The sequence below is a fragment of the Acanthaster planci genome, linkage group LG21 (assembly GCF_054643075.1).
Source record: "Acanthaster planci isolate LZ-2023a linkage group LG21, COTS_SCS, whole genome shotgun sequence".
Lineage (NCBI taxonomy): Eukaryota > Metazoa > Echinodermata > Asteroidea > Valvatida > Acanthasteridae > Acanthaster > Acanthaster planci.
The window spans coordinates 4,722,587-4,747,469 of record NC_141797.1 but is presented as its reverse complement, the minus strand read 5'-3'; the positions used below and the strand labels follow the sequence as shown (position 1 = coordinate 4,747,469).

The 24,883-nt window shown below is 40.2% G+C and overlaps 1 protein-coding gene across 7 annotated transcripts in view; it reads right to left on the bottom strand.

The window, feature by feature from the left end:
• Positions 1-93: 93 nt before the first annotated feature.
• Positions 94-24,883, bottom strand: part of LOC110981600 (uncharacterized) — a 51,274-nt gene continuing 26,484 nt past the window's right edge. For all 7 annotated transcript variants that reach the window (XM_022239268.2, XM_022239269.2, XM_022239270.2 and 4 more), the window contains 15 exons: positions 22,572-22,727; positions 20,780-20,925; positions 19,876-20,090; positions 19,092-19,324; positions 18,785-18,943; positions 18,137-18,266; positions 15,411-15,629; positions 12,263-12,518; positions 10,947-11,244; positions 9,820-9,983; positions 7,558-8,153; positions 6,721-7,092; positions 5,506-5,671; positions 4,577-4,728; positions 94-3,445 (listed from right to left, as the gene is read on the bottom strand). In XM_022239268.2, coding sequence (XP_022094960.2) covers positions 1,901-3,445; positions 4,577-4,728; positions 5,506-5,671; positions 6,721-7,092; positions 7,558-8,153; positions 9,820-9,983; positions 10,947-11,244; positions 12,263-12,518; positions 15,411-15,629; positions 18,137-18,266; positions 18,785-18,943; positions 19,092-19,324; positions 19,876-20,090; positions 20,780-20,925; positions 22,572-22,727 — 4,807 coding nt within the window. In that variant the 3' untranslated portion in view covers positions 94-1,900. The remainder of the gene's footprint in view (positions 3,446-4,576; positions 4,729-5,505; positions 5,672-6,720; positions 7,093-7,557; positions 8,154-9,819; positions 9,984-10,946; positions 11,245-12,262; positions 12,519-15,410; positions 15,630-18,136; positions 18,267-18,784; positions 18,944-19,091; positions 19,325-19,875; positions 20,091-20,779; positions 20,926-22,571; positions 22,728-24,883) is intronic.

The following is a 24,883-nucleotide window of genomic DNA, read 5'->3' as shown; positions in this document are numbered from 1 at the left end:
TCAATAGTTCTCTGAGATTCTCAAATCAATTTTTAGATAAAATATTTCCAATACCTACCCATGTTTGGGCTAGGGAGACAGACGCCGAACACATTATGTAGACATTCACCTATTTCATTTATTGTCTGTATATTTTTAAGTATTCCTCACTCCCTTAATAGTCGAAGAGATAAGAAGGACGTTAGGCAAAATCTCTACATCATATTTGACAAAAGAATCCAGGGTCACAGATACGTTTTGAAACTAGCCTTTACACCGCACACTATCACTTATCACTGCTACTTGCCTAGCAAAACGTTTTCAAGATCAATTTATGTGATTTTAACATTTATGTATTACTACTAAATATAAATTAGAACCAAGCAATGTAAAAAATAAAACAAAGAAACAAAACACAGTTCCTGCTAGTTTAATTTAGATAAAATCAGAATGAAAAAAATTGCTGCAGGGAACAAATTTTGTTCTGGACTCGAATGCCTTTAAGTTTATCTAAGTGAAGTGAAAGGTAGAAATCACATAAGTTGATAAGTACATAAGTTGATGTAATATCACTTATTATCATCACTAGATTTATAGGAAAATGTACTGTTAACTCAATTTAAAATAAGTCAAAAAAACTACAAAACACTTTTTGGTATTTACAGTCTGTACATGATTGCTTGTATATAAATACTGCGTGCCAATGTCAAAATCTGATTTCAGTTAATAGCTTTGTCGCAAAACGAAAAGGAAGACATCTTCTGATTGGATTAAAGCTACATGGACCCTTCACAGTTCTTAACCAGCTCAGGTGCATTTCAACAACAATTTCTGGCATATTCATAAAAATGTTGATGTATAAATCTTACCAAACATATACGAGGGAAGTATGTATTTACAATCAATATTTTAACTGTATGATGGCAAAAGTATAGTGAAGGAGCTCCCAGCATCCTCAATGAATCAATGCATGATCAATTCAAGTCCATTACTACTAATCCTTATTTCCTAATAGCCACACAACATCAATCCATTCAGGAAAAAAATAAATTTCTTCCATCAATTGCATACATATTAACCAATGCAATTTGACTGTTTTTTCTTGTTCAAAAGACAGTACTGCTGTCACAATTTAATTGATTTGAGGGTGAACACCCAAATTTAGTGAAAGGCGGCCCCTCAAAGAATACGTAGGGTGAGTAGAATAAAACTGGGTACTGGTGATTACAACAGACAGAACATGGAACTGTGACAGGTAAACTACTTGTATTTTTGCTAAACACTGATGTTCAGCATGCTTTTCTGGCCTTCACATCATAGCCTTTGGTTCTTCCTAATACATACATAATGGTGTTGTTTATATGATGTCAACACCTCCCTTAATATTCAGTCCGGAGTACTACCACATAATGGGGGGGGGCATAGTCACCTTTCCTTGTGCCCCTACTGATACAGCAATTTTTGTCCAACTTCAATGCTGAATACTTAAAGGCTGCAATGAATTTTACATTGGATGGATACAAACATGTTTTAGAATGTGTAGATGATGTCTGTAGTGTTCTCTTTTTCTTGCACAGCCAATCAAATGTTGCAAACAGAACTTTTCGTTGGTATCTTTTGTTCCAATGTTTAAGAAAAGTACTCCATAACATGGGAACAAACACACAATCTGTTGCTGGCTTTTAGAACAGGTCTTGTGACTGGTTAGATTGCACGAGATTTGTGATCTAATACCCTGTCTAAATAGGGTCATACTCCAGATGTTTAAATACAGTATTAATATTATTAAGTGCACACCTGGTGAAGTTAAAGGTGACAAGGCTGATAAGACTGGTGTTCCTGGCAATAATTCCACGTATAGAGAGTAAGGAAAGGATGGAATGTTAATTAGTGTTTTCCCAAGAGCTTCTTCATTGATGTGTTAAGTCTTTTCTGATCCTTTGGTTGAGGCAGTCTCACTTCCTTCCTCATCATGTTCATTTTCATCCTCTTCTTCAGTGGTGTCACCAGTTGTCTCTCCAAACAGTTCTTCCCCACCAACCCCAGACCCAAGATCCACTGCCTTGATGTCACGACCTCGGAGTCTCAACGTCACCAGGTCAGCACTCTCTCTCAGGCCCATCACAATGAGTTGACCACCCATGACCACTTCCACACATGTGATGCGGATGTCTGGGGTGAAGAGTGCAATCAGTGAGGCTCGGTCCAGATCCCATAGTGAGATGTCATTGGCAAAGACAACAGCTCTTGCACCATCATCAATCATGAATATCTTGCTGTCCATGGTCAACTTCATGCTGTTGTATGCCCGCAGCTTCCTCAGGGTGGACTTTCGGCGAACATCCCAAACTTTCAGGCTGCCGCCCTCTTTACCAAACAACACACGAGTGGCATTTTTGTTAATGCCAACACAGCAGACATTGGCCTCATTCTTGATGCGCTTGCGGACCTGCCCAGTTTGAAGGTCCCAAAGGGTGACATAGCTGCACTTGGCCCGATCATCATAGTTGGCATGAGCTAGGAAGCTCCCTGTGGGTGTCAGAGCGGCGTTATAGAGGTACAGCATGGAGTTCTCATCCTCAAGGGTACATAGGTGGCTCTGGTTCTCCACATCAAAGACACACATGTGATGGGCAAAGTAGCAACAGACAATGATCCTCTCATCCTGGCTCATGATGTACTGCTCGATTGCGTTCTCCTTCTCCTTACGCAGGTCCTCCAACCGCTTCTTCTCCTCAAAGAACTCACTGTCCCGTCGTCGTTGCTTAGCCGTCATGGATTCTGAGCGTCTATCCCAAGGTGTCATCAGGGCGCTGGTGCTCCTCTTGCTGCACTTTCGCAAGACCTCCTCCTCTTCCTCTCGTCGCATTCCCCGCCACCTCTCTAGCTCCTTAAACTTGCTCTTGATGCGGAACTTGATGTGGCCTGTCACTAGACTCCATGCAATGAGATGATCACGGCTCTCTGACAATCCCAGCAGCAGCTCTCCTTCAAGGATTCTGTACTCATGAGCTGGAGACGGGACAATGAAGACACCTGTCAGTTTCCTGTAGTATTTCTTGAGCTTCAAGTTGTACATGTAAACTGTCTGGAATACTGGCGTGGGCTTCTCACTAACAGATGACATGCCTCTGTCTGCCAGAATCACGGCCATGTGGTTGCGGATCAAGATGACATCATGCTGGTCTACCAGGCCACGCTCAATGCGGACAGCACTTCCTGAGCATTTCCCCTTCACCACATTCCAGACACTCAGTGGGCCATTGTCGATGGCTTTGGCTACCACATATCTGGGGTTATTGATCATTGGAACGAGGATTGACACTCCCTCACGTTTCTTGCTCTTGGAATCAGTGCCCTCTCGGTCATTGACCCTTTTGCTAATGTTCCAAATGCGTAGTGCCTTGTCTTGTCTGGAAGCACTAAGGCAGAAGTTGAGGTCAATGCAAGCTCCCATGGTGGACATCTGTCAAGGAGAGATTACATTGAAAACTCACTTTAGCTTTGAAAATGTACACAAAGGAAATTGCAGTCAATAATGTTTTGTCACATCTCTGTATTGAGGGTGGCAAAAGAATCTTTGAACATTTGTGATAGCGGTCCATGCATTTGTGATAGCAGTCCTGTGCACTGAAGGGTATTGTGCACGCAAATATACAACAGTGGCTGATGCGATGTGTAACAATGAGTTTGAGACACGGTTACGTTGTCCTGTCATGTGATCATTATGGGTCAACGACAAAAAGAAAAATGCAAGACAGCAAATATATATACACTTATATATACATATTGCAATGCACTGCAATGTGTTATTGTTTTACCCCGATTCAAGTCCGTCACAGAGAATACCTCCCCAAATTGTTGTTTTTTTTCTGTTAAGCTGTCATTTTGGAGAAACAACAAAAGAAGACTACTTCAAACAATAGGTCTAAATATGTATTTGGAAAGTTGCCATTAGAAGCATGCTTAAGTGTGCCCATGACTCACACACTCTTACCATAAACATAATTTGTTGGTTCAGTGTATGACATTGCATAGCTATGTTCAGCTGATCATGAGAATGTATTCCAAATGCTGAATTTATAGGCAATGTGAAACAGGACTAAGCAACTTTTCATCTGAAATCAAAATCCTAGCATATCATTTTTGTCATAATATACAGTATTCACTTAGCTGAAATGTCATCAGGTTTGTTCTTAGGTGCCTTTCTTTACATTTTGCATAGTTTTGTTACCCAAGGGAACATAATGTACACATAACAAATAATGGACTGTGCCTTTCAAATTCGTTTCTGACTTCGACTCTCATTACCCTCAACAGATGTCAAAACTGTGACAAATAAGACAACGACTTGCTTACAAGTTTCACTCAAATTTAAATGGCTTTAAATACATTAACCCTCCTATAATTTTCCTTGTGTAGAATGCTTTAGAGGAAGGTTTAATACAGAGGGAGCACTGATATTATTGGGTCATGTCCAAATCCAGGATTTTAAAGATATGGCTTCAGCTTTTAATGTACTACAGATAACAGGTGCAGACAAAGACACAATGTCCATTTCAAATATGGCCTTATTTTGAGAGAGAGAGACTAGTACCTGTGCATGTTTGGCCAAATGTTTGTGGTCTTCAGTCTCTAAGTTCCAGACTGATATGTGACTGGTGTTGGACTGGGCCGATGGGCACAGGCAGAGGGCATGAGAGCCCATCTTGTTGACGTGCAGCTCACTGATCACATCATGAGTGCAACCTAGGAATGAGAGAGTACATAAAAGCATTTCATTTCTTTCATTCATTATGTCGTCACATAAAAAAACATGAAATTGGTTTCCTGTGTGCATTATACTGTTACATAAAGTTATACACATAGTAAAATAGCATAAGAAAATGAATTGCCATTAACTTAATACAACAAATATAAAACGACATTTATAAAAGCAAAGGCACAAATATTCAGAATCCAGGGTTTTTTGGAGGCTGCAATATCACAAAATCTAGAAGAAATGGCTCTGGCCACAAGCTGGCGCCATTCACAGCAAAGTAATTTAAGAGCAGGCAAACCTTACATGTTAGAAAGGACTCTAGACTGAGAAAAAAGTGCTTTTTACTAAATGCTTCTTTAAAGTGAGTGGAACAAAGTAATTAGATAGAGTTGCTTATGTTCAAAGATGATAATTTCATTATCTGGTGTCATAATCTGAGAAGGAAATGATTAGAAATAGACACCAGAAACTGGATGTTTCAACGGAACACATATTCAAAACTGAAATAGATTGTATCAAAAACAGTTGATAATGACAGCAATAGCTTATGCAAACAGTTAAACCCACACCCCAGAGAAACACAAATACACAAAGAATTTTATGCCGTATGTACAAACTTTTCCTTGTTCCATGTACAAGTGTATTTTCTCATAATGCAAATTCTATTTCTGGCTGTTAGAACCCCTAGAACTTTGGACTATTTCTTTAACTGCTGGGGTTCAGATAATCAGGTAAAGCTTTAACCCCAGAATCAGAAGGGATACCTTTGACGGCTCGCTCATACTTCCCCATCTTGATATCAAATAGCTCCAGATGATGAATCTCAGACAGCTTCATATACAGGTAACGACATACAACAATGTAATAGTCCTTTGATATACCCAGAGCTGTGATGGACGCCGATTGGCTGGGGGGCTTTAGCTCATGTAACTGAAAGAACAAGGAATGCAATGACTCAGAGACTGCAAGTGACACACATAGCAGATTTGACAGAAGTGGCTGGATATCAGAATTCTAATGGAGTCTGTCACAAATCCAGTCTCAAGACGTGTCTAGAGTCACAAGATTTACAGTGACAAAAATATTTTGTGCAATAATACATTTTATGAGCTTGAGACTGTCTTTAGAGTGGATGACATGTGATGGGCTTGCAGGACTTGAGAGAATATGTGATGATTTTTTATAGTACTCATAGATATGCAGGAAAATGTTTACAATAGCTGGAATCTGTTAAATTTGGAATTTAGGCACAACTTTGATTAGCTCAATTTAAATTAAACATTTTCAATGTAGATTTGAGATCTTTAAATACTAAATGGAGTAGAGAAAGGTTTCAATCCTGAGAGCACATATACGCATTAACAGTCCCCTGAAATTCAGGAGACATCTCACCATGTCTATTCAGAGGACTTTCATTTCAACCTTAATTATTCAAAAAATACTTCTAAATCTACTTTTGTATCACATGACTTTTGTATCAAAATTCTAGTTGCTGGAAACAAAAATTATCGCAAACTTTGATATTTTTCAGGAAATGTGCACATCCTCAAGGCCTGAACAAAACAAAACAAAGAAAAGTATGGGCGGGGATAAACTGAAAACACACTTTTCTTCGATTTTCAAATATACATGTACAGTGTCATTTCATATGAACAGCCAACAGATAGTTAGGCGAAATGTTTAAAACTGGCACATTTTAAAACTGATATTCATGTGTCATTTAGCACCATTTTCTGCGTGTACAGTGTACATGCACCCAAACACACAGTGTATTAATAATCTGTATGTTTTTGCCCTGTCATTTGGTTATTGCTAATCAACCTGCAGTTGGGAAAGGTACAATGATGAAAACACAAAAGAAGGGAAGGAGTTCTTGCCCAAGTCAAAGAAGGGCAAAAAGGTACCAATATCAGAAAAGTATTTGACATTCATCTGGTTTGAAGAGAACTTCTAACAAAATCCTTCTGAAGATAACATACCCTCTGTCCTAATTTGGCATTCACAACATAAGCCTTGTTGTCACTCCTGAAGGCATACAGGACCTTTTCTCCTGATGAGGTAATAGAGACACACACTGACCCATCCTTGTGGATTCCCTGCCCAGAGATCTCCCGCCTACAAACCAGGTTACAGTCTCCATCCCCTAGTTCCCAGGTCCGCATGGCATTAGTGCCACTGAAGAAAGCACACAGGTACTGTTGGTCATCACCTGCGATGGTTATGCTAGGTGGGTCGATGTCGTCATCCAGAGTTTTAATGCATGTGCACGTGTCCAGGTCCCAGACATGGATAGTGTTGTGGGTAACAGAGACCAGAACATGGTTCTTAAGAGCAAAGCGAATGGTGGCAACCTGCAGGGGTAATAATAAATCATTCTGTAGAATATACATTCCTTGCCTTTTCCAAATTCATGATATTTCAGATTGTTCATTTTTGACAGGTGATAAAGTCAGACAGATTTGATGCAGTCTGTAACAGCCATTTTATGGCAGGTGTCTACTGTGTGATGTGGACAAAATATTATCATACTGCCCATGACTTATTTTGTAGCTATGTCAAAGTTATTAGTTTATCTGTGCTGTGGATGCACATCAAATTACCACATTTGCAAACTTTCACTGGGAAGAGGATATTCCCAGGAGATATCCTGTTGTTACAGCTGTTTGACTAGTGATGTCACTATGCCCAAAACAAAACCAAAACTATTTATCCACTGGCCTTCCATAGTTACTTTATTGACATGCACTGTGCACTCCCTTTCAAAGTATTTGGAGATAGTATCTTTTCTCAATCCCAGTAACAGATCATTGCAATACCTCTGTTCCAACATTGGGTACAGTTTTCACAACCTTCCTGCTCTTGAGGTCCCACAGCTTGACTGAACCATCCTTAGATGCTGTCCCTGCAATGTTACTATCTGATGATACTGTGACTGCTGTGATGACATCTGTGTGTCCTGCTAACAGATCAAATAGCACTCCACCAGGCTGTGCAAGGCATGTGGTTGATGGCAGAAGGAGTGGGACAGAGCTACGATTCAGCCCAGCCAGCATGACAGCTACCGTGGGGTATTTCTTGGGGTCCCCAACCGATGCAGGCTTGTCAGCCTTGATCAGGTTGTAAAGCCGGCCAATCAGCTGTGCACCCAGCTGATCAATACTCTTCTGCAGTGCCCCAACTGACAGCTGCAATGTCTCACTCATCAGCCGCAGCTCAGCGTCATTAGGCTGGAAAATAAGGGCACTTTGAAGGTCATCCAGGACTGACCGCAGCCCAGTGGCCTTCAGCTTGGTCAGTGTCCACTCATAGTTGACAAGGACCTCTGTCTTGAGCTTATCCATCTGGGAGGCATGGAGAAGGTGGTAAGGGAGCTCATTCAGCTTGCGTAGGTTATACACCTGCCTGTGCATACCTATGAACAAAAGAAAGTGGTTGTCACTGTGAAGGTTTCACATTTGGAAGAGCCAGGGTCCAACTTTATGGAGCTGTTCAGCATAAAATATTTCTTAGAGAATTTATGTGTAAAGCAAACACTGGCAGAGCACCACTCACAAGCAGTAATTTACATATTGATTCAGCATACATTTCCTACACTCTGCTTAGCAGCAGCCCTATGGCACTGGACCCTGGCTACCAAAAGCAGAGTGCTGGATCATTCTATATTTGTGAACCGGTCATGAGTACGCCTTCTATGCTCCTTTAAAGAAACTGTTTGCGAAAATGCACAGGTACATCAAATGTCAGAGTGACATAATGATGCTGATAAGGACTGCACCACATCAGTGATATCTTCTGACTGAGGCAATTAGATTAGTCTACATTAGTGCTGAAGCTGAACCAAACAAAAAATCATCAAATTCCAAACCAAACCAAGCTGGTTGGCTCAGATGTTTGGCATTTGTGACATGGTATTGATGGTGCATAGAATGTATCCACTGGGAGCTAAAGTGCAACACACACAAAACGAAAAGCGAGTAAAGTGCACTCAGATTGCACCGAAGTCTTACATCACTCTTTGTACAAGTACATATGTGTGTACATGTACGTATACTGTAGACATAGACATATCGCATCTATACATACATGCAAGGCGGCCACAAAGTTTCATTACATATGACAAGTGTGTGGTATGAATTCACTGAAATCAACTGTGAACATGGAATGTGAGTGCATGACTGTGCCATTGTAACGTCTGGCGTAGCCACACCTTCCGTTCTGTATTAAGCCAATGATATCATCAAGTGGCTTGCACAATGCCTACTGTTACTTTGAATTTGATGTTTATTGTGGTTCAACTCGTACTGGAAGGAAAGTCCGGAAATTACTGATCTTGCAAGCTTCTACGACTGTGCTAAGCTCATCCAATCACCTGAACACATGCAACTTTGGTACCATTGCCTTGTCTTATGTCGTAGCATGTATTTGTCGTGGTGGAATTTTGCCACATCTCCAACTTTTTTGGCAAATTTGAATAACACATCACAAATATCTGTTAGAATGAAGACTGATGGAAATTTTGTCTCACTGGCCAGGTGGACACCGACATGTACATGCAAGGTAGTTAACAAGCCAATCTATGTTTATCATGCTATACTATGTTATCATGTTTAATCTGCTTCAAGTGGATGCGAATGCCACAGGTTACTGGTGGAGTCTGTTTCGTGCAAACATAAAAATATGGTAACTTTTTGAAAATCTTATTCTGCTTTTGGCATTTGTTTCATATTATCATATCCACCATTTTATTCAAGCACAGGAACAAGGTACCCATAATCAGCAGTCAGGTTGCACGTATCCGGGCACTCAACAGGGCCCTACTCATGAATAGGCTTGGAGAAGATTAATTGATTGTAATTATGTATGGAAGTACTATGGCATGCTCATTGCAAGCCCTTTTATGTTTGGTATTTGAATCAAGCAGTAGTTATGTGCAAGGTTGGTTGTACTAGAGCCCAACTCAGGCACGAGACAGAATTCTGTGACAGTAACAAGCACACTTGTGAGGAATTCTTCACGTTAACACCAGACAGCATTCAGAAAACGATCAGGAATCATAAAGATGCAAACTCAGAACTTACCATCTGGGAAGAAATGAGTCCAGACTAGTGGCATAGGATCAACTAAGCGATCAGCCCCACCATCATTGCCTGGGTAAGGTTTCTTCACCATTGCCCATTTACCCATGAAATACTCACTAATGGCTAAGTGGTAGGAAGGGGCCTTGTCTTTCTGCTTCAGATACCTGCCATCAAATAATCATTTAAAACTAATTGGTTAACCAATGATTACTTGAATATACAGCAAGGAGGAGAAAATGATAAACACATGCTGTAGCTCACAGACATGATTTTAAGAATGGGTTTTTCCCTGACACTGATGTCAGGGTCTCTGAGGGTGTCTAATACACATACTTTTATTTATGTAATTGTCCTTAAAATGGACAGTAGCTTCTTTGTTAGGTCTCTCCAAGACTGGGGACTTTCAAAGGCTTGTTAATCAGTTGGATGGAGCACCTGTACAATGTTCGACATGAAGTACATTTTCAAATCCAGCCCCTTTCAATTTCTTTGTTAAACCAAATATTTATTCAAATTTTGAATTGGGGTTTTGCCCTAAATAACAGGTTTTGCCCTCTTGTAATAATCTGCAGTACCCATTGCTACATCTGACCTAGTTAGGTCAACTAACCCGAGAGCTCAGAGGTAATTTATCTGCACTATAAGCAGGAGGTTGGGGGTTTGAGTCCCACCCCAGTAAGCTTTTTCACAAGCTCTCGAACAAACACTGAGTATTCAGTGTTTTATATTTACATCCAAAGATCAAAACCTGTTCTTATAATTTAACATATCCCCAACAACAAAAAGCATCTTGTAATATTTATTTAAAGTAGACCAACTTGGTTCCATGTTATGGTTATCTGGATGTAAATAAATGGCTTGACCTTTGATTTTCATAAAAAGTTGTCCATCATGCATTTTGTAGCCCTAAAGAAAGCAACCTTCTTGAATCTGCCAATATCTAGAGCTGTGCAGAAAACCAATTACAATTTCTTGTAATACATTAAGAAATGGGAAAAGCAAGCCTTGTTTAATACTAGCAGCTGAGCTGTGCAGTCATCATGACACCTTTAAAGAAATGAAAAGACATGTTCGATTTGAGTGGATATAAATGGTAGTATGAGAAACTTATGCAGTAAGGTCCAAACCTCTCTGTAGCACATTCATGGAACTCTCTGTGCTGCCACCTGTAGGTCCAACACCCATCCACCCTTTCCACAAGCAAGTACTTCTCCAACTCTGCCCTAAGCCGACACCACAATGCAGGTGGTAGGCGCCGTAGCAATGGATTATGATACGCCACCACATCATTCATTACAGCGTCATCCAATGACAGAAGGTCTTCCAATTCTGACCAGGACAGTCCACTTGGAGCAGCAGTAATGTATCCCAGGGTGCGACGGACCAGAGGCTCACCAAAGGAAGACTCCATGTGGATCAGAATGTCTAGTAAGAAATTACATGCACAGTTTCACCAAAGATTCTATCAAAATGAGGATTAAGTTTTAAAAATTCTACTTGTGACTTCATTCAGAGCATAATTAATTCAATTTCAAAAATCAAAGATGTAGTTTAATTACAAGTAAAGTAAGTTTAAGTCCATTACTACAACAACAAACAGGGAAAATGGTGATGATAAATTGCCCCCAAACCATAGTTATGGTCTACTATTGGACTTTATCCTTCATTCATAAATACCTGGGACAGTTTTTCTATTCCTACTGGTTGAAACACATCACGTGACCGTGTATTAACATTTGATAATGCCCGCTGGAAAGTGATATGCCCGCTGAATTAATTATGTGCTGGCACATGGTTACGAAACAGTTAAATCGGGCCTGATTGGTCAGGAGTCTGTGTGCGCCAAGTTCATTGATGGGGATTCTATTGGACAACTTTCAAAAGGAATATACTATAAAATGGTATATATGGACGGGGGGCTTGGGAAAATGAAGCAACAGTTTAGAACAAAATCATTGGAAATCCATCACATGGTGACTTCTTTCAACTCTCTGAATAAAAAGGTATTTATGAATGGGAATAAATACAAGCTTGGCCAGTCTTGAACTTTTTTTCCGAGAGAAGGAATGCTGATAATGCCCGAGCTGTCTATTCTCCCAAGCTAGACTTAAACACATGTTTAAGACCGGCTAAGCACATATTTATCCCATTATTAATGTAATTTTTAAAGCACTGTAAGCACTTCATCCTTAGCAAGCTAATTACTCAGGCAGGATTGCAAAACAGTCTCCTGCTGTCTTATCAATTAACTCAGTATGTTTGAGAGAGCTGGTTGGTTTAAATCCCATGCAGCAGTATGTTAACAGTAAATGTCAACCGTCCAGAGGTAACAATATTTATGAGGTGTGTGGAACATTCTTGGAGAAAGCTCAAAATTTGAAAGCTAATGCATGAATATTTTTCACTCATGTCACACTAAAGAATTTGAGACTTGAATACTCACGGTTCACGAACTTCTTCAGATTAACTGGCATGAACAGTGCCCTCCCAGTCATGTGACTGGACCACCTGGCAGCTTCTTCAGTTGCCAGGGACACGTAGAGAGGGATGGCATTATCTTCACATGCCTTCATGACCACTCCATGCTGCTCGGTAGTGACCCTCCGATTCCTGGCAGCTAGGTTGTGGCTAATGATAAAAGCCACATCACTGGGGTTGAGACTTGGCATAGAAATAAGACTATCCCCAGGCAAAGCTCGCTGAAACAAACAGAAATATTAAACCTCTTTTAAAGTGTTTGATGTTCTGTAAAGATGCAAGAGAATGGTTTACACAAATGAAATATAGACGAGACTCTCCCCCCCACCTAGAGTGGGAGGAGTCTACTACTGCATACCTACAAGATTACCAATACATGTGTATTATTTCCTAGACCATTACTTCCACTCCCTAAATTCTCAATCTCTCTTAGGACAGGGTTCGCCTGACAGAGTGGACTCTTCAGCCAGAGGTGGTCTGTGCCCTCCTCCGAGCAACTGACAGGCCCCACGTAGACCTCTTTGAGTCTCATTTAAACGCTCAACTTCCCATGAAGGGGAGGGGAAGATGAGGTCTCACCAGGTAAACAACACTTGCACAAGGGACGCCCTCGTTGTCAGGAGGTGACAGGGTAGGCAGCCCCAGGACTTGGATCATTTCTCGATGTAGAAGATCTAAGCGAGACTCTGACAGCAAAAAAAAATCACCGAAAAGGATTCATCCTCATTCAGAGACTAACCTGAGCCAGAAATAAACGAAGAAAGGTCAGGACCAGAAGCAAAACTCACAGTATAACTGTCATCCATTGTGGGTTGAGATGGCCCCGGAGGGTGAAAAGTTCCCTTGGCATTGCCGGACCGAACGGCAAGCCAAGGTGAGTCACCTGTGCCACCCATTTGGTGAAGTCCCTTATGCCCCAGAGGCCAGTAGAGGGACATAGATGGGCCGGTGGTTGCTGGATGCTTGAAGATGGCCCGCAGGGAGCATCTAATGACGATAAGATTACCTGATCGGCATTACCTGACTGGACGGTAAGCCGAGCTGTGCCAGCAGAAATGCTGTTACACGACTATGAGTCACCTAATAGTGCTCCCCTGGGCAGACTCCGCCACGCCCCAAAAGGCCAATAGGGGGTGCGTGGACGGGCCAAAGATGCTCAAAGAAGGCCCGTGGGCGTGCAGCTGAACGATCGGATGTATCACCCCGTGCAAGGGGACCAGCCACAAGACTGCTGTGAGTCACGAGGGTACTCAATAAGCGAACTCGCATGCTGCAGCAGTACAGTACTGGAGCAAATGAGGGTATCGCATGGTCGTACCCCCCAACGACCAAGATGGAGGGAATAGTAAACCTACGCACTGTCCTATTCCCTAGGTTCGCCAGGACCAAAACCACCGCACCACTGTCCTTACTAACCAAGCGATCCCAGACCCACAACGGGTGTTACTACTCCAAGTGGGGTGAAGAGCAAACTCAATAGCTCCCTCTAGAACTTGAATCTAACACACAGAAAGGGAGAAGCAAACCTGAAAGAATAGGGAATGCCAAAAGTTTCAGTGAAATACAAAACAAAATTTGACAAGTAAAATAATGAGAAACTGCTCTCAAAGATATTCTGATTAGATAACCAACAAAAATATAAATGACAGATGCCACAATGGGGTGAAGCAAAATAGAAGGTATTGTTACAGTCAGGATTTGAATTCCAGAATTTCTAGGTCAGCCCAGCCGGTGGGGATTATTAGCTTGACCCTCTGGAGCCTGAACCTTAATCCTCCTGGGCTGCCATCCTATTAATCTTTCTAGGCCAAGCCCTGTAAAATGTTTCTGTTATAAGACTCTTTGTATGAGTGAACAGGGAATGTGCTAGGACACTATATTTTAGGTAGATACTCCCATGCCAAGTTCTCTGTTGACCATACCATCACAGGCAGGCAAGACGCTGACAGCAACAATGAGCCAGCTATTACCGACGTCCAAGTCGAGCTACCTTAACCCTAACACTCCTCAGTCCTCCAACAGGTGAAGGATTGAGGAGTGTTAGGGTTAATGGATCCACTGGGCATTGCTGTTCTTCCCAAGCTTCGAATCATTGTGCTGGCATTCAAGGCTACTGCTCCATTGCCCTGAACTGTACCTGCACGGGTATGACATCTATCCGTCGTGGGTGTATTTTACTGTCGAGCCAAGTAGCACCGCATCACCCTCAGGACCAGTGGTCAGTCAAGTCCCCCTCGTTGGACTTGGACCACAATTTTTGGGGTTTTTTTATTGATCTTTCCACACGTTACAGTATATACAGATAAGAAACAGAAATAAGCAGAATAAAGAGACAAACGTATTCAATTTTATTCTGAAATCGACAAGAACACATAGAAAGCAAACAGCGCCTCCAGGCGAAAACCTAGAAAATGATGGTCAATATAAGGGTCAATCTGCCACCTGCGCAAGACTGAGAAAAAAAGGACGACAAACATATCTTTACAAGGGAAAAAGTAACAGTCTTACCATTCAAAAGAAGAAGAAAAAACAAACAAGGTGATCAAGAAATGACACCGAAATGCTATGTAGCTAAGGATCAAAACACGTCCAATAGTAATGGCACTTAGAAAAAGAGGAAGAACATGGTGGCTGCCTCTGCAGGAGTTGAACGAGTGAGGGCGCACTACTGGTGATCAAGAAGTTAGCGAATGGAAGTAATGTACTAGGAAATAATGCATATGTATTGGTAATCTGTGTAGGTTGCAGGCATGGACTAAGAGTTTTACAATATGCTGTGTGTCACAGCTCTTTCCTAAATCTTCAGGTTGATACAGGTGCTTTAGTGGCATATAGGCAAATCTTTTGGGGTTAGATACATACATGTCAATGTTGCAGTTAAACCCATGTGCTCCTTAATACCCCCTCATCTCTACTTCCAATTGAAGAGACAAAGAGAACACTCCAAAGCACATCACTAGACCATACAGAACTCCCCGGAGCTACCAAACCAAACACTTGTGCATTAAATCAGCAGAATGTTCACTTTCAGTGGCAGTGACAGGGCTCCACAATCCCAAAGATAATTACCAATTGACCTGCGGTTTTTCCATTTAAAGAATAGCCATTCTCACCTTGACCACTTTGAAGCATTCATGCTGTTCCTCCTCGTGGGTTAGCGTGGTAACCACCAGATGTACATGCTCCGGCAGGAACTTTGGAAGCCAGCTGAGGTTACGAGCATTATTCTCATCAGAAAGCTGGTCCAAAGCATCAATGAATAGGACAAGGGGTTTCTCAGCAGTGGCTGAATGCAGACGATGTTCCAGGTCATTCATTAGGCCAAAGTAATCCTTCGAAAGAATAGTTGATAGCCCTGTGATTCAAAATCTTACATAATGGCAGTCTGCCCACATGCGAGTGTGTTCTCATATGACCTTGGCATGTGTCTGATCATAGAGGAAGGACACAGAAGGAGTTGAACTGCCCGGGCTTTAACATCTGGCCAATTACCCCTTTTTGGCACACCTGGTACGTCCATAGCCAGAGCACAGCAAACGTTTGCTATGTACCATATGTTCACAACCACGAAACCCCTTTGCACCCTATGATCACCGACGCAATTTGTTGATGGTAATCTGCATCCTTAAAACTTCTTGTACTGAGGTACAGAAAATTGAATATTCATGCTTTGTACTTGGTATGATATCATGACAACATCAAATTTAATGCTTGCGCAGTTGCTTGCATTATACTGTGTGCCCTAAATCTATATGCAGTCATTGCCCTTAATGAGCTCTTTCTTCTGGAATTACTTTGGGAATAAATAGCACGGTTGTTCACAAGATTTTGTGTTTTGTTTGGATCATTTTTATTATGGCATTTGTACAAAAGCGTATTTTATGAGATTTTACGATCACTCCCTGTGATGAAATAGTGCATTTTGTTTCTAATGAACTAAGCTTTCCAGTGGTAGTGAACATTTTGTTGGCCAGTCTTAGCTAAATTTGAACACTGATGTATTGAACGGAGGAGAATAAAATTACAAACTCTGCATGGATAACGGAACAGTGTATCAAAATTTTAAAAGTTTATTTACGATGACAAAACTAGGTCTAATATCAGGTATTTTTCTCTATTTCCTGATCAAAGCAATAATTTGTATTTAATCGCAGGCCAAAAGACTACAAGTATTGCTGGGTATTACTGGCCCCGCTTGTCCGGCTATGATGCAGGCAGTAAGCAGACATTTTTGGAATGTTTTCTATCATTTGTCTGACTTGGCGGCAACCATCATTGAACACTTTGAAGTGCCTGAGTTGCAACTCCTTCTATGTCCTTCCTCTATGGTCTGATCAAAAGCTGATAACGGTAGGACTGACTAGAACAAGCGACATAAAGCTTCCCAAATAACTGTTCTGCACTAGTGCTGGTGATACAGGTTTTATTCAACGATGATTTTCACATGGTTTTTGCCAATACAGCCAAAAAACTGTCAAAACATATATATGTAGTATAAAATAAGATCAAATTGTGAGGTTACATGAAATTTAAATAGTGTTGATCTACTTCTCCATTTCCCTGCAGATATTCCCAATGATCTCAACATCCCAAATCATTCCAACATTTTTCAAAATTGTGCCTTACCAACTATTAGCGGTACAGATGATTTGCTTTTTAACCCACACAGTTTGTTATATAGAGCTGATTATTCTGATGATTTTTTTAATTACCTAAAATCCAGGAGCCATGTATATATGTATATATCCATAGCATTGGCACCTCTACCCAAGTGGAAAGTCATGCTTCTTAATTGACATGAAACACTTCTACACATCCAGCATACGAGACCATTTTTGTAATGATTGACTTGAATATTTAAGGTTCTCAAAGATGGCCAGGCCACACGAAAAATAGTAATCATCTTGATGGTAAAAGCTTTTTCAACGAAAAGGTTTTTAGTGGCAATGTGTGAGGAAAGTCAAGGGAAATGAGGTGCACCGCATTTGGGGACTCTAGTTTACAGTAACAACTGAGATCTAACTGTATCTCTATCAACAGAAATCAGAAGTTGTGGGAAAAACATACCAAAGTATTGCAAGTACATGTACTTTTTCCCCAAAATGAATTGAAAAACAGTTCATTTAGAACACATCTCGATATTTTGACAGGCAATTCTTTTGGGATTTGGGAGATGAATAGCATTTTCATGGCAATATTACTATGGCTTTGTCCAGTGCTACTCTGAACTGTGACAACTGTGCGTTCCCTGTGTCTGACGGGCAGATTCCGAGGGCATTGTTTGTCCTACTCTGAACTGTAACAATTGTGCATTCCCTGTGTCTGACGGGCAGATTCCGAGGGCATTGTTTGTCCTACTCTGAACTGTGACAACTGTGCGTTCCCTGTGTCTGACGGGCAGATTCCGAGGGCATTGTTTGTCCTACTCTGAACTGTGACAACTGTGCGTTCCCTGTGTCTGACGGGCAGATTCCGAGGGCATTGTTTGTCCTACTTTGAACAGTGACAACTGTGCGTTCCCTGTGTCTGACGGGCAGATTCCGAGGGCATTGTTTGTCCTACTCTGAACTGTGACAACTGTGCGTTCCCTGTGTCTGACGGGCAGATTCCGAGGGCATTGTTTGTCCTACTCTGAACTGTGACAACCATGCATTCCCTGTGTCTGACGGGCAGATTCCGAGGGCATTGTTAGTCCACACCTACATAAAATGCATCAGGGCCCAGTGTCACACAATTGCTTAGCAAGAACACTGCTTCGCAGAGTGATATGAGGCATGCATTGCTATGCTTGTTCAGCTTTAAAGTGCCATTCATAATCCAAGCACAAACTTGGCTTTACCTCTGGTACTGATGAGGTATCCTGGCAGTAAATATGGCAGATCTGTGTGCAGATACCTGCAAGAAGTCTCCGGATGTGCTGTGACTCAGCTGTCAGTCCAATAAAGCGAACAATAACAGCTGCATCCTCACTAGACAAAGCACAAAAAGATACAAGCTGTTCGCCGAAATTTCTCATCACTATTGAGGAATGTCAATACTGTGTACTGAATATTTGTCAATACCAAGCATTCTCGCTAGGTAATGAATTTTGTGTACACTTTTACAAACCTTTGTCTGAATTCTTCCAGGTCACAAAAGTTGTCAAAACATGCTCCATTAAAAAAACTCAAAATTTACTCTGATAAAAGAATACATTTCAAGATGACAATGATTCCAAAGTAAATGAAAATTTAATTATCCACAGCAGACACATTCATGAGACCTGCTGCTATGTTTGAATCGACAGGGATTCTGAACATCAGCTGCCAAAAATTGTCACAGCAGAAGAATTCTGCAACAACCTCTTTCTGTGGACCCTATCATGGGGACATTTCACTATACAATGAAACAGTTTTTTGACAGGTTGTTCAAAAGAAAACATTTTACAAGATCACAGCACAGTGGTTTAGTTAGCAAGTAATTCTCTTGGTACTTGATCCACTAATACCTTTTCAGCCAACTTCTGACTAATTCTGTTGCTTTAGCAACCAGAGATGTTTTTCCACTGCCTGCCTTGCCATAGATGACAAGAGGATGTTGTGAGTTGCTCCTGATGTAGCACTTGACGCTTGTCAAAATGTCACTGCATCCATGGAAAGACTTGACACTGACACACAAAATAAACATTTGAAAGAAATTCATATCTTTAATGAGGCCATTTGCTGTATTGATCAAGACAATGTCTGGTGTTTCAAAAAGAGGTTTTTACGCAATTTTACAAAGGGTTTTGCTGGATATTAAATCTTCAGTCTTACCACTCTTGAACAAAATTCACATGTGGTACAACTCGCCAGTAGAAAGCATTGTCTTCAGGCACTACACTGGACCCAGCCTGAACACTGGCAGCACCATCTATCATAACCTTCATTGCATCGTAGAATTCATTTCCAAATTTGTCGAGGTAGTGTGCATGGGAGCGGTTGATGGCTGGATTGATGCCGTCCTTGTGCCAGTCAGTGGAGAATTCATGGATTTCAGTGTACTTCAACTATGAGTCAAAACAGAGGAGCAGTATATCACAATGTTCCCTTAACACTTGAGGATTTCTTTTTCCTTGGAAGATACCTTATCCAAGGTACCCATCGCAGAGTTGACAGGCTGTGACAGCAACTGGGTCAAGAAGACTAAAAGGAATTTCTAATAAAGAGCACTGGTAGTTAACCCATAGACTCTCAAGTATTCAGTTGACCTTATCTAATGTAAGGTAGTAAATAAACATAAAAAATGTAACTAAGTTATAACTCAGTTCTTTTTTTTAATGGTCAAACTGATGATTTGTTTATTCAGCCCCGTAACCCCCTCCGAGCTTTACTCAGTAAAAAATGTGAGTGCTTTTGCACTCACATTATGTCTGCCACCCTGCTATCATCTAAGGCCAAGGAGAACATTACATGTTATTAGAAAAAGGCCCCATTCTTTAAATCAGGGATGTGTAAAATAGGTACAGTTACAGAGTTTGTAAAGGCACTTTGCTTAAAGTCTTAAAATGATGGGTACTTAATTTGTAGTTCTCTACACAAACTCCTTCTACAATTATACCTTTTCTGGAATTCTGACTTCTTTCAGATCATCCACTCTCTCCTGAGCAATGGCATCAACCTCTGGCCTTAAGGGGTGAAGGTCAATGTAGTCCCTGGCATTGTAGTCTTGTAGATGAGCTTGGAGGTCAGTGATGAACCTCTTGAATGACAACACTCTGCCATGAACCTCTGCATCTGTACTCAGGATACCCGAATCTACTTCTTTTTCGGTAACTATATGCCATTATAAAAAAAAATGGATAAAAATGTTTGTCACTTTAAGATTTAAGTTGGGCTAAATTTATACCTTCTCAAGCCAAGACATCTACAATCTTTTTAAAAGAGCAAATGAAAAGTCCCAAATCTATAACCTACGGAGGTCACACTGACAAAAGACCAGAACAAGATTAACTTAATGGGAGCTAAGAATACCATTTTTTTGGTCAGTGAGTTCCTTTGGCAACTAGTCTTCTGTACGGCCCACTCATGACCCACGGGTATCTTTATAAAAGGTTCAGGAACAAACCCATTAAATTTGACAACCCCATAGAGAAAGTTTGACACTGAACAATTGTCTCCTGCAGTTAATATGTAATGTACCACTCCACCAGGCTAATGTTTCTAAAGTTTCTGTCTAGGACAGTCAACTGTCAGCATGAAACTTCATGGTTCCAGTGTTGCATTGCAATATTTACACCTAAGGTATTATGACAACATATGCCTTCATCAGCAGGCTGGTCTCAAACCAATACAAAACCAGCATTGTAGGTTCAATCAAAGGTTTCTGGCATAGTTCTTGATCAAACTTGCACACACAAAACAGAACATGGAAAGCACACTTGTTCAAAAAGACCAATGTTTGAATTTAATATGCCCTTTTACAAGTATGGTGCTTTTGGTTGTAAAAACAGCACATTCAAGACCTGTCAGGAAGTACTCCCTGCGCTGCTTGTCAGTCTTCAGGTAGCGATGCAGTAATCGCTGGAGACGTCGCTGAACCAAGATCCATTGGTTTTTGGCTCGCTGTCTCTTCTGCTTGTCATTGCTCTGAATATCTTTGAACATTGAGCTGTCCGGGTTGAAAGATTTGATGGCAGAGTTTAAATCAGCTGAAAAGCACCTGGACTACATGAGTTTATTTTCATAGAGCTAAACTATATGTGACCCGCTCTGCAAAAAGGGTAATAAGTCGCACAATGCCAAAACATGTTATGGCCTATTTTTTTGTTTTTTCCTTTAATAGCTTCTATAACCTTTATATTTTCAGAATTTGTGACTAAAAACATGGATACTGATGAATAAAGATGAAAACTGGATCATTCAGTAGGAAATCCTGCATAGCATTATGTTTCCAAGTGCTACACTTTATGAGCTTTTTCTTGGAAAGTGTTTTTACTGAATCTGAAAATGTGGCTATACAAATGTCTATATATCTCCGGAACGCTGTGCACTACAGGGGTCATTCATACATCAAATTGCAGCTTGTGATGTACACAATCCAGTCACATCAAAAGCTCATAACCTGAATCTGGCAACTTATTACCCGTTTTTCTACAGCCAGTCACATATATGCTATCAAAGTGCAGGAGGTACCACAGCTTTCAAACATGCTGGAATAGACCAAAATGTTTGTGCAGAATTTGAACAACTGTCAGGTTAAATTGTGAACTATGAACACTTTTCTTTACATTCATCATGCAGGAACCTTTTATAAAGTGTCAGTGATAACCTGTACAATGTATGTCAATGTGTTTGTATCTGCAATGTGTGATCTTGATTAAAATGACTATTTTAATTAATTTGCTGTATCAGTATCTGTAGGTTGCAGAAAACAATTCTGGCATTAACGCATTGGAAAGAGATAATATCTTAGGATGTTACTCTGAGTGAGGTTTGTGACCAAGGAGAGTTTTAAAACCTCTCAACCTTTTCAAGTTATGTAATCTTTTGTAAATTTTTAACCCCCAAAATAACTTTTTTAAAAATAAAATTATCCAGTTTAACCAGTGGGTGATTAAACCAGAATTCAGAAATACATGTACCTCAGACAGTCTCCCTATTCAACAACATGCAACTTGACCATGTACTGACATTTGATAATGCCCACTGAGAACTGATGATGCCTACGCGCTGGCACCTGAGTGCGAGATAGTTTAATTGATTCTGATTGGACAAGAGTTTGTGTGCACACGGCTCACCACGTACGCACCAATATATAAGGAGATTCTATTGGACAACTTGTAAAAGGAATCTATCATAAAATGGACAGGGGTGTTCAGCAAAATAAAAGTAAAATTCTAGAACAAAATCCTTGGGAATCCGTCATATATTGACTTCTTTTAGACTCTCTGACCAAAAAGGTATTTATAAATGGGAATAAATATGTGCTTGGTCAGACCGGCTCAGGAGAATGAATGTTGACCATGCCCTCACCTGCAGCTCAGGCATTATGTCACAGCCATTCTCCCGAGTCGGTCTTAAATGCACATTTAATACTGCCAAGCATATATTTATTCCCTCAAGAAAATTAGACCAGCAATAATAAAATTTCTGCAAAACTGGAAAAGTCAGCCTTCCTAAAAGCCACAACCTGCTGATTCAATGTGCAACTAAAGTACAAGCTTGTGAACCACAACTTAGGTCCTCGTAAATTGATGCCTCCCCCATAATTTCAGTTTCCCACCATTCCTGGGCCTATAATGACTCTGGACTGACCTTATACTCTGCAGTTTGTAGCAAGGAGGAACACAGTTTTCATCCAGCTGAAACCAATTCTTGAGCAAGCCCAAGTCATTGTCATACTCCTTCTCTGTGTACTTGTCTAGCTCAGCATCTGAATCAAATACCCCTCCACCCTCAATGGTGTCATCTCTGCAATATCAAGATGCACACAGAGATTAGGTATAGTCCATTTCCTAAAACAGGCAGTTACAGAACAGAAATGGCTTTTCTGACAGGAATAATTCGTCATAATTTGTCCTTCAAAAGGTGATGAAAATTGGATTTTTATTATTATACATGTAGTAACCCTGAATCTTCTTTGATCATCTAAAGGACAATTTCAGAGCTTGCTACTGTGTGAAAAGTAATTTGGTGCTTCAGGTGGAAACAATATTTTTCAGATGTTTATATCTATTCAAAAGACTGCATACAAACTTTATAAATAAAACCTTCGTATGTATTTGGCAGTCATGTACTTGTTTATAAAAATGCAAAGTGATGTTCGGAAAATGTTGACTCCATGCAGAACACCACACTGATCTTTTCTTTGGAATGTTGTGAAAAGCTGTAAACTTTTGCACTTGAAAAATCCCTCAGCATACCATATTCTTGATGCAACATCCACATGTATCACTCATTATTAGAATTTTAATCAGATATGGAACTTTGGGAAATTCCACATTTACCTCTTCCAGTACAATTTCCACAAAGAACGTTTCTGCCAAAACAAATTTGGCAATTAACACAACCAGAAGGTGCACGCTTTTTACAAAAGGTCTGCTTTTTTCTTTTCAAATAATAAAAAACATATCTTTTGCTTATTCAGTATTACAAAAGAAAGGAATGAGCCCCAAAAGAGTTAAGTGCCCTTTCAAAACTTTTTTTCCAAATAGTTTTTATGTTTGCAAGACAGTTACATGTACATGTATTTAAGGTAACAGTCAGCTCATTGACTCCAAATACAGCTGTACATGTACATAACTTTGGATTGGATCCCTAGAACATTCAATTTTTCCTTGGATCAACAAATGGAACATGCCCGGAATCACTCCAGAAGTTTCAGCAATTTAGCTTAATTTTCATGTCTTTTTTTTTAAATCTTGTGTATTAAAGTGCAAATCTGAAGTTTAAAATAAAAAATATATGAACATTTAATTAGCAGCATAATATCATGTAACTGAAGAATACCGAGTACACGTTAATGTGACATTTAAACTTCAAGAAGTGCTGAAATTAGTAAGATTGAGAAAAAATAGCAAAATATTGAATTCCAAGACTATGTCCAACGTACAATGGATCAGACATTTTGATCGTGAACAACTCTGGCAATGAAACATACAGAAAAACTACTGTAAAATATCAAACATATGATGGCACTAAATTATTTGTGCAAGGACAGATGGTGATGGAGGTTTAGGCTTGGAAAAGGCAAGTAGGTGCCTATAATTTGTATGAACACAACAGATGGCAGTCAGTACATGTAGTACATGTATGTTCTTTGCAATCAAGGCAACACCACAAGACTTGTTTGCCAAGATCATCACAGTTTACATGACTAATCCTATATTTACTGTCATCAAGTTACAAAATATTCAAATATGTTTAATATAAAGTATTCCAACCCTCTTGATCCATTTTGTATTGTTAATACATTGCTACTTCTGGTGGAATGACTCATGATACTTTTGGTGAATTTCTGCACTGCGGGGGGAACTCACTGGTCATGACCTGTTTGTGTAAGTACCATCATCTTGAATGACTCATGAAGAATGAAGTGTCATTTCACTGAATATGTCTCAGTACAGAAGACTCTGTAACACCCACATCTTTATTCATTGTTGCAAGTAATTTGGCAAAATCAAATGCTAAATGCAAGCATGTATAACTTCAAAAAGCCCTCATTCAATGAAAATGATTCTGCTCTCATCAAAAAAGACACTACAAAACAAAAAACTAAAACCAACCCAGAAGAAGAAAGACAACAGACAACATACTGTTAAATCCAGTGCTGTCACTAGGTTACCATGCAAAGGAAACAAGTGCAAACGCGAATGAGAATCTTTCAAGAGCTTGATTAAAAGTGAATAGTGGGCAATACTGAGCACTCATAGGACTTTTTTCCAAATCTTGGGCTTACCTTTGATTTTGGCTTCATTTTCATGCTCACATTTACATGTGTGCTTACCGTTGGACCCAGACAGAAATAAAGGTAACCAAACTTTGGCTGAAGCAACTGATTTTTTAGTACCACGAAGCAAAGCTGCATCAAGCAAAAAGGTCTCAATTCAGGGGAGTGAAATTTGTGG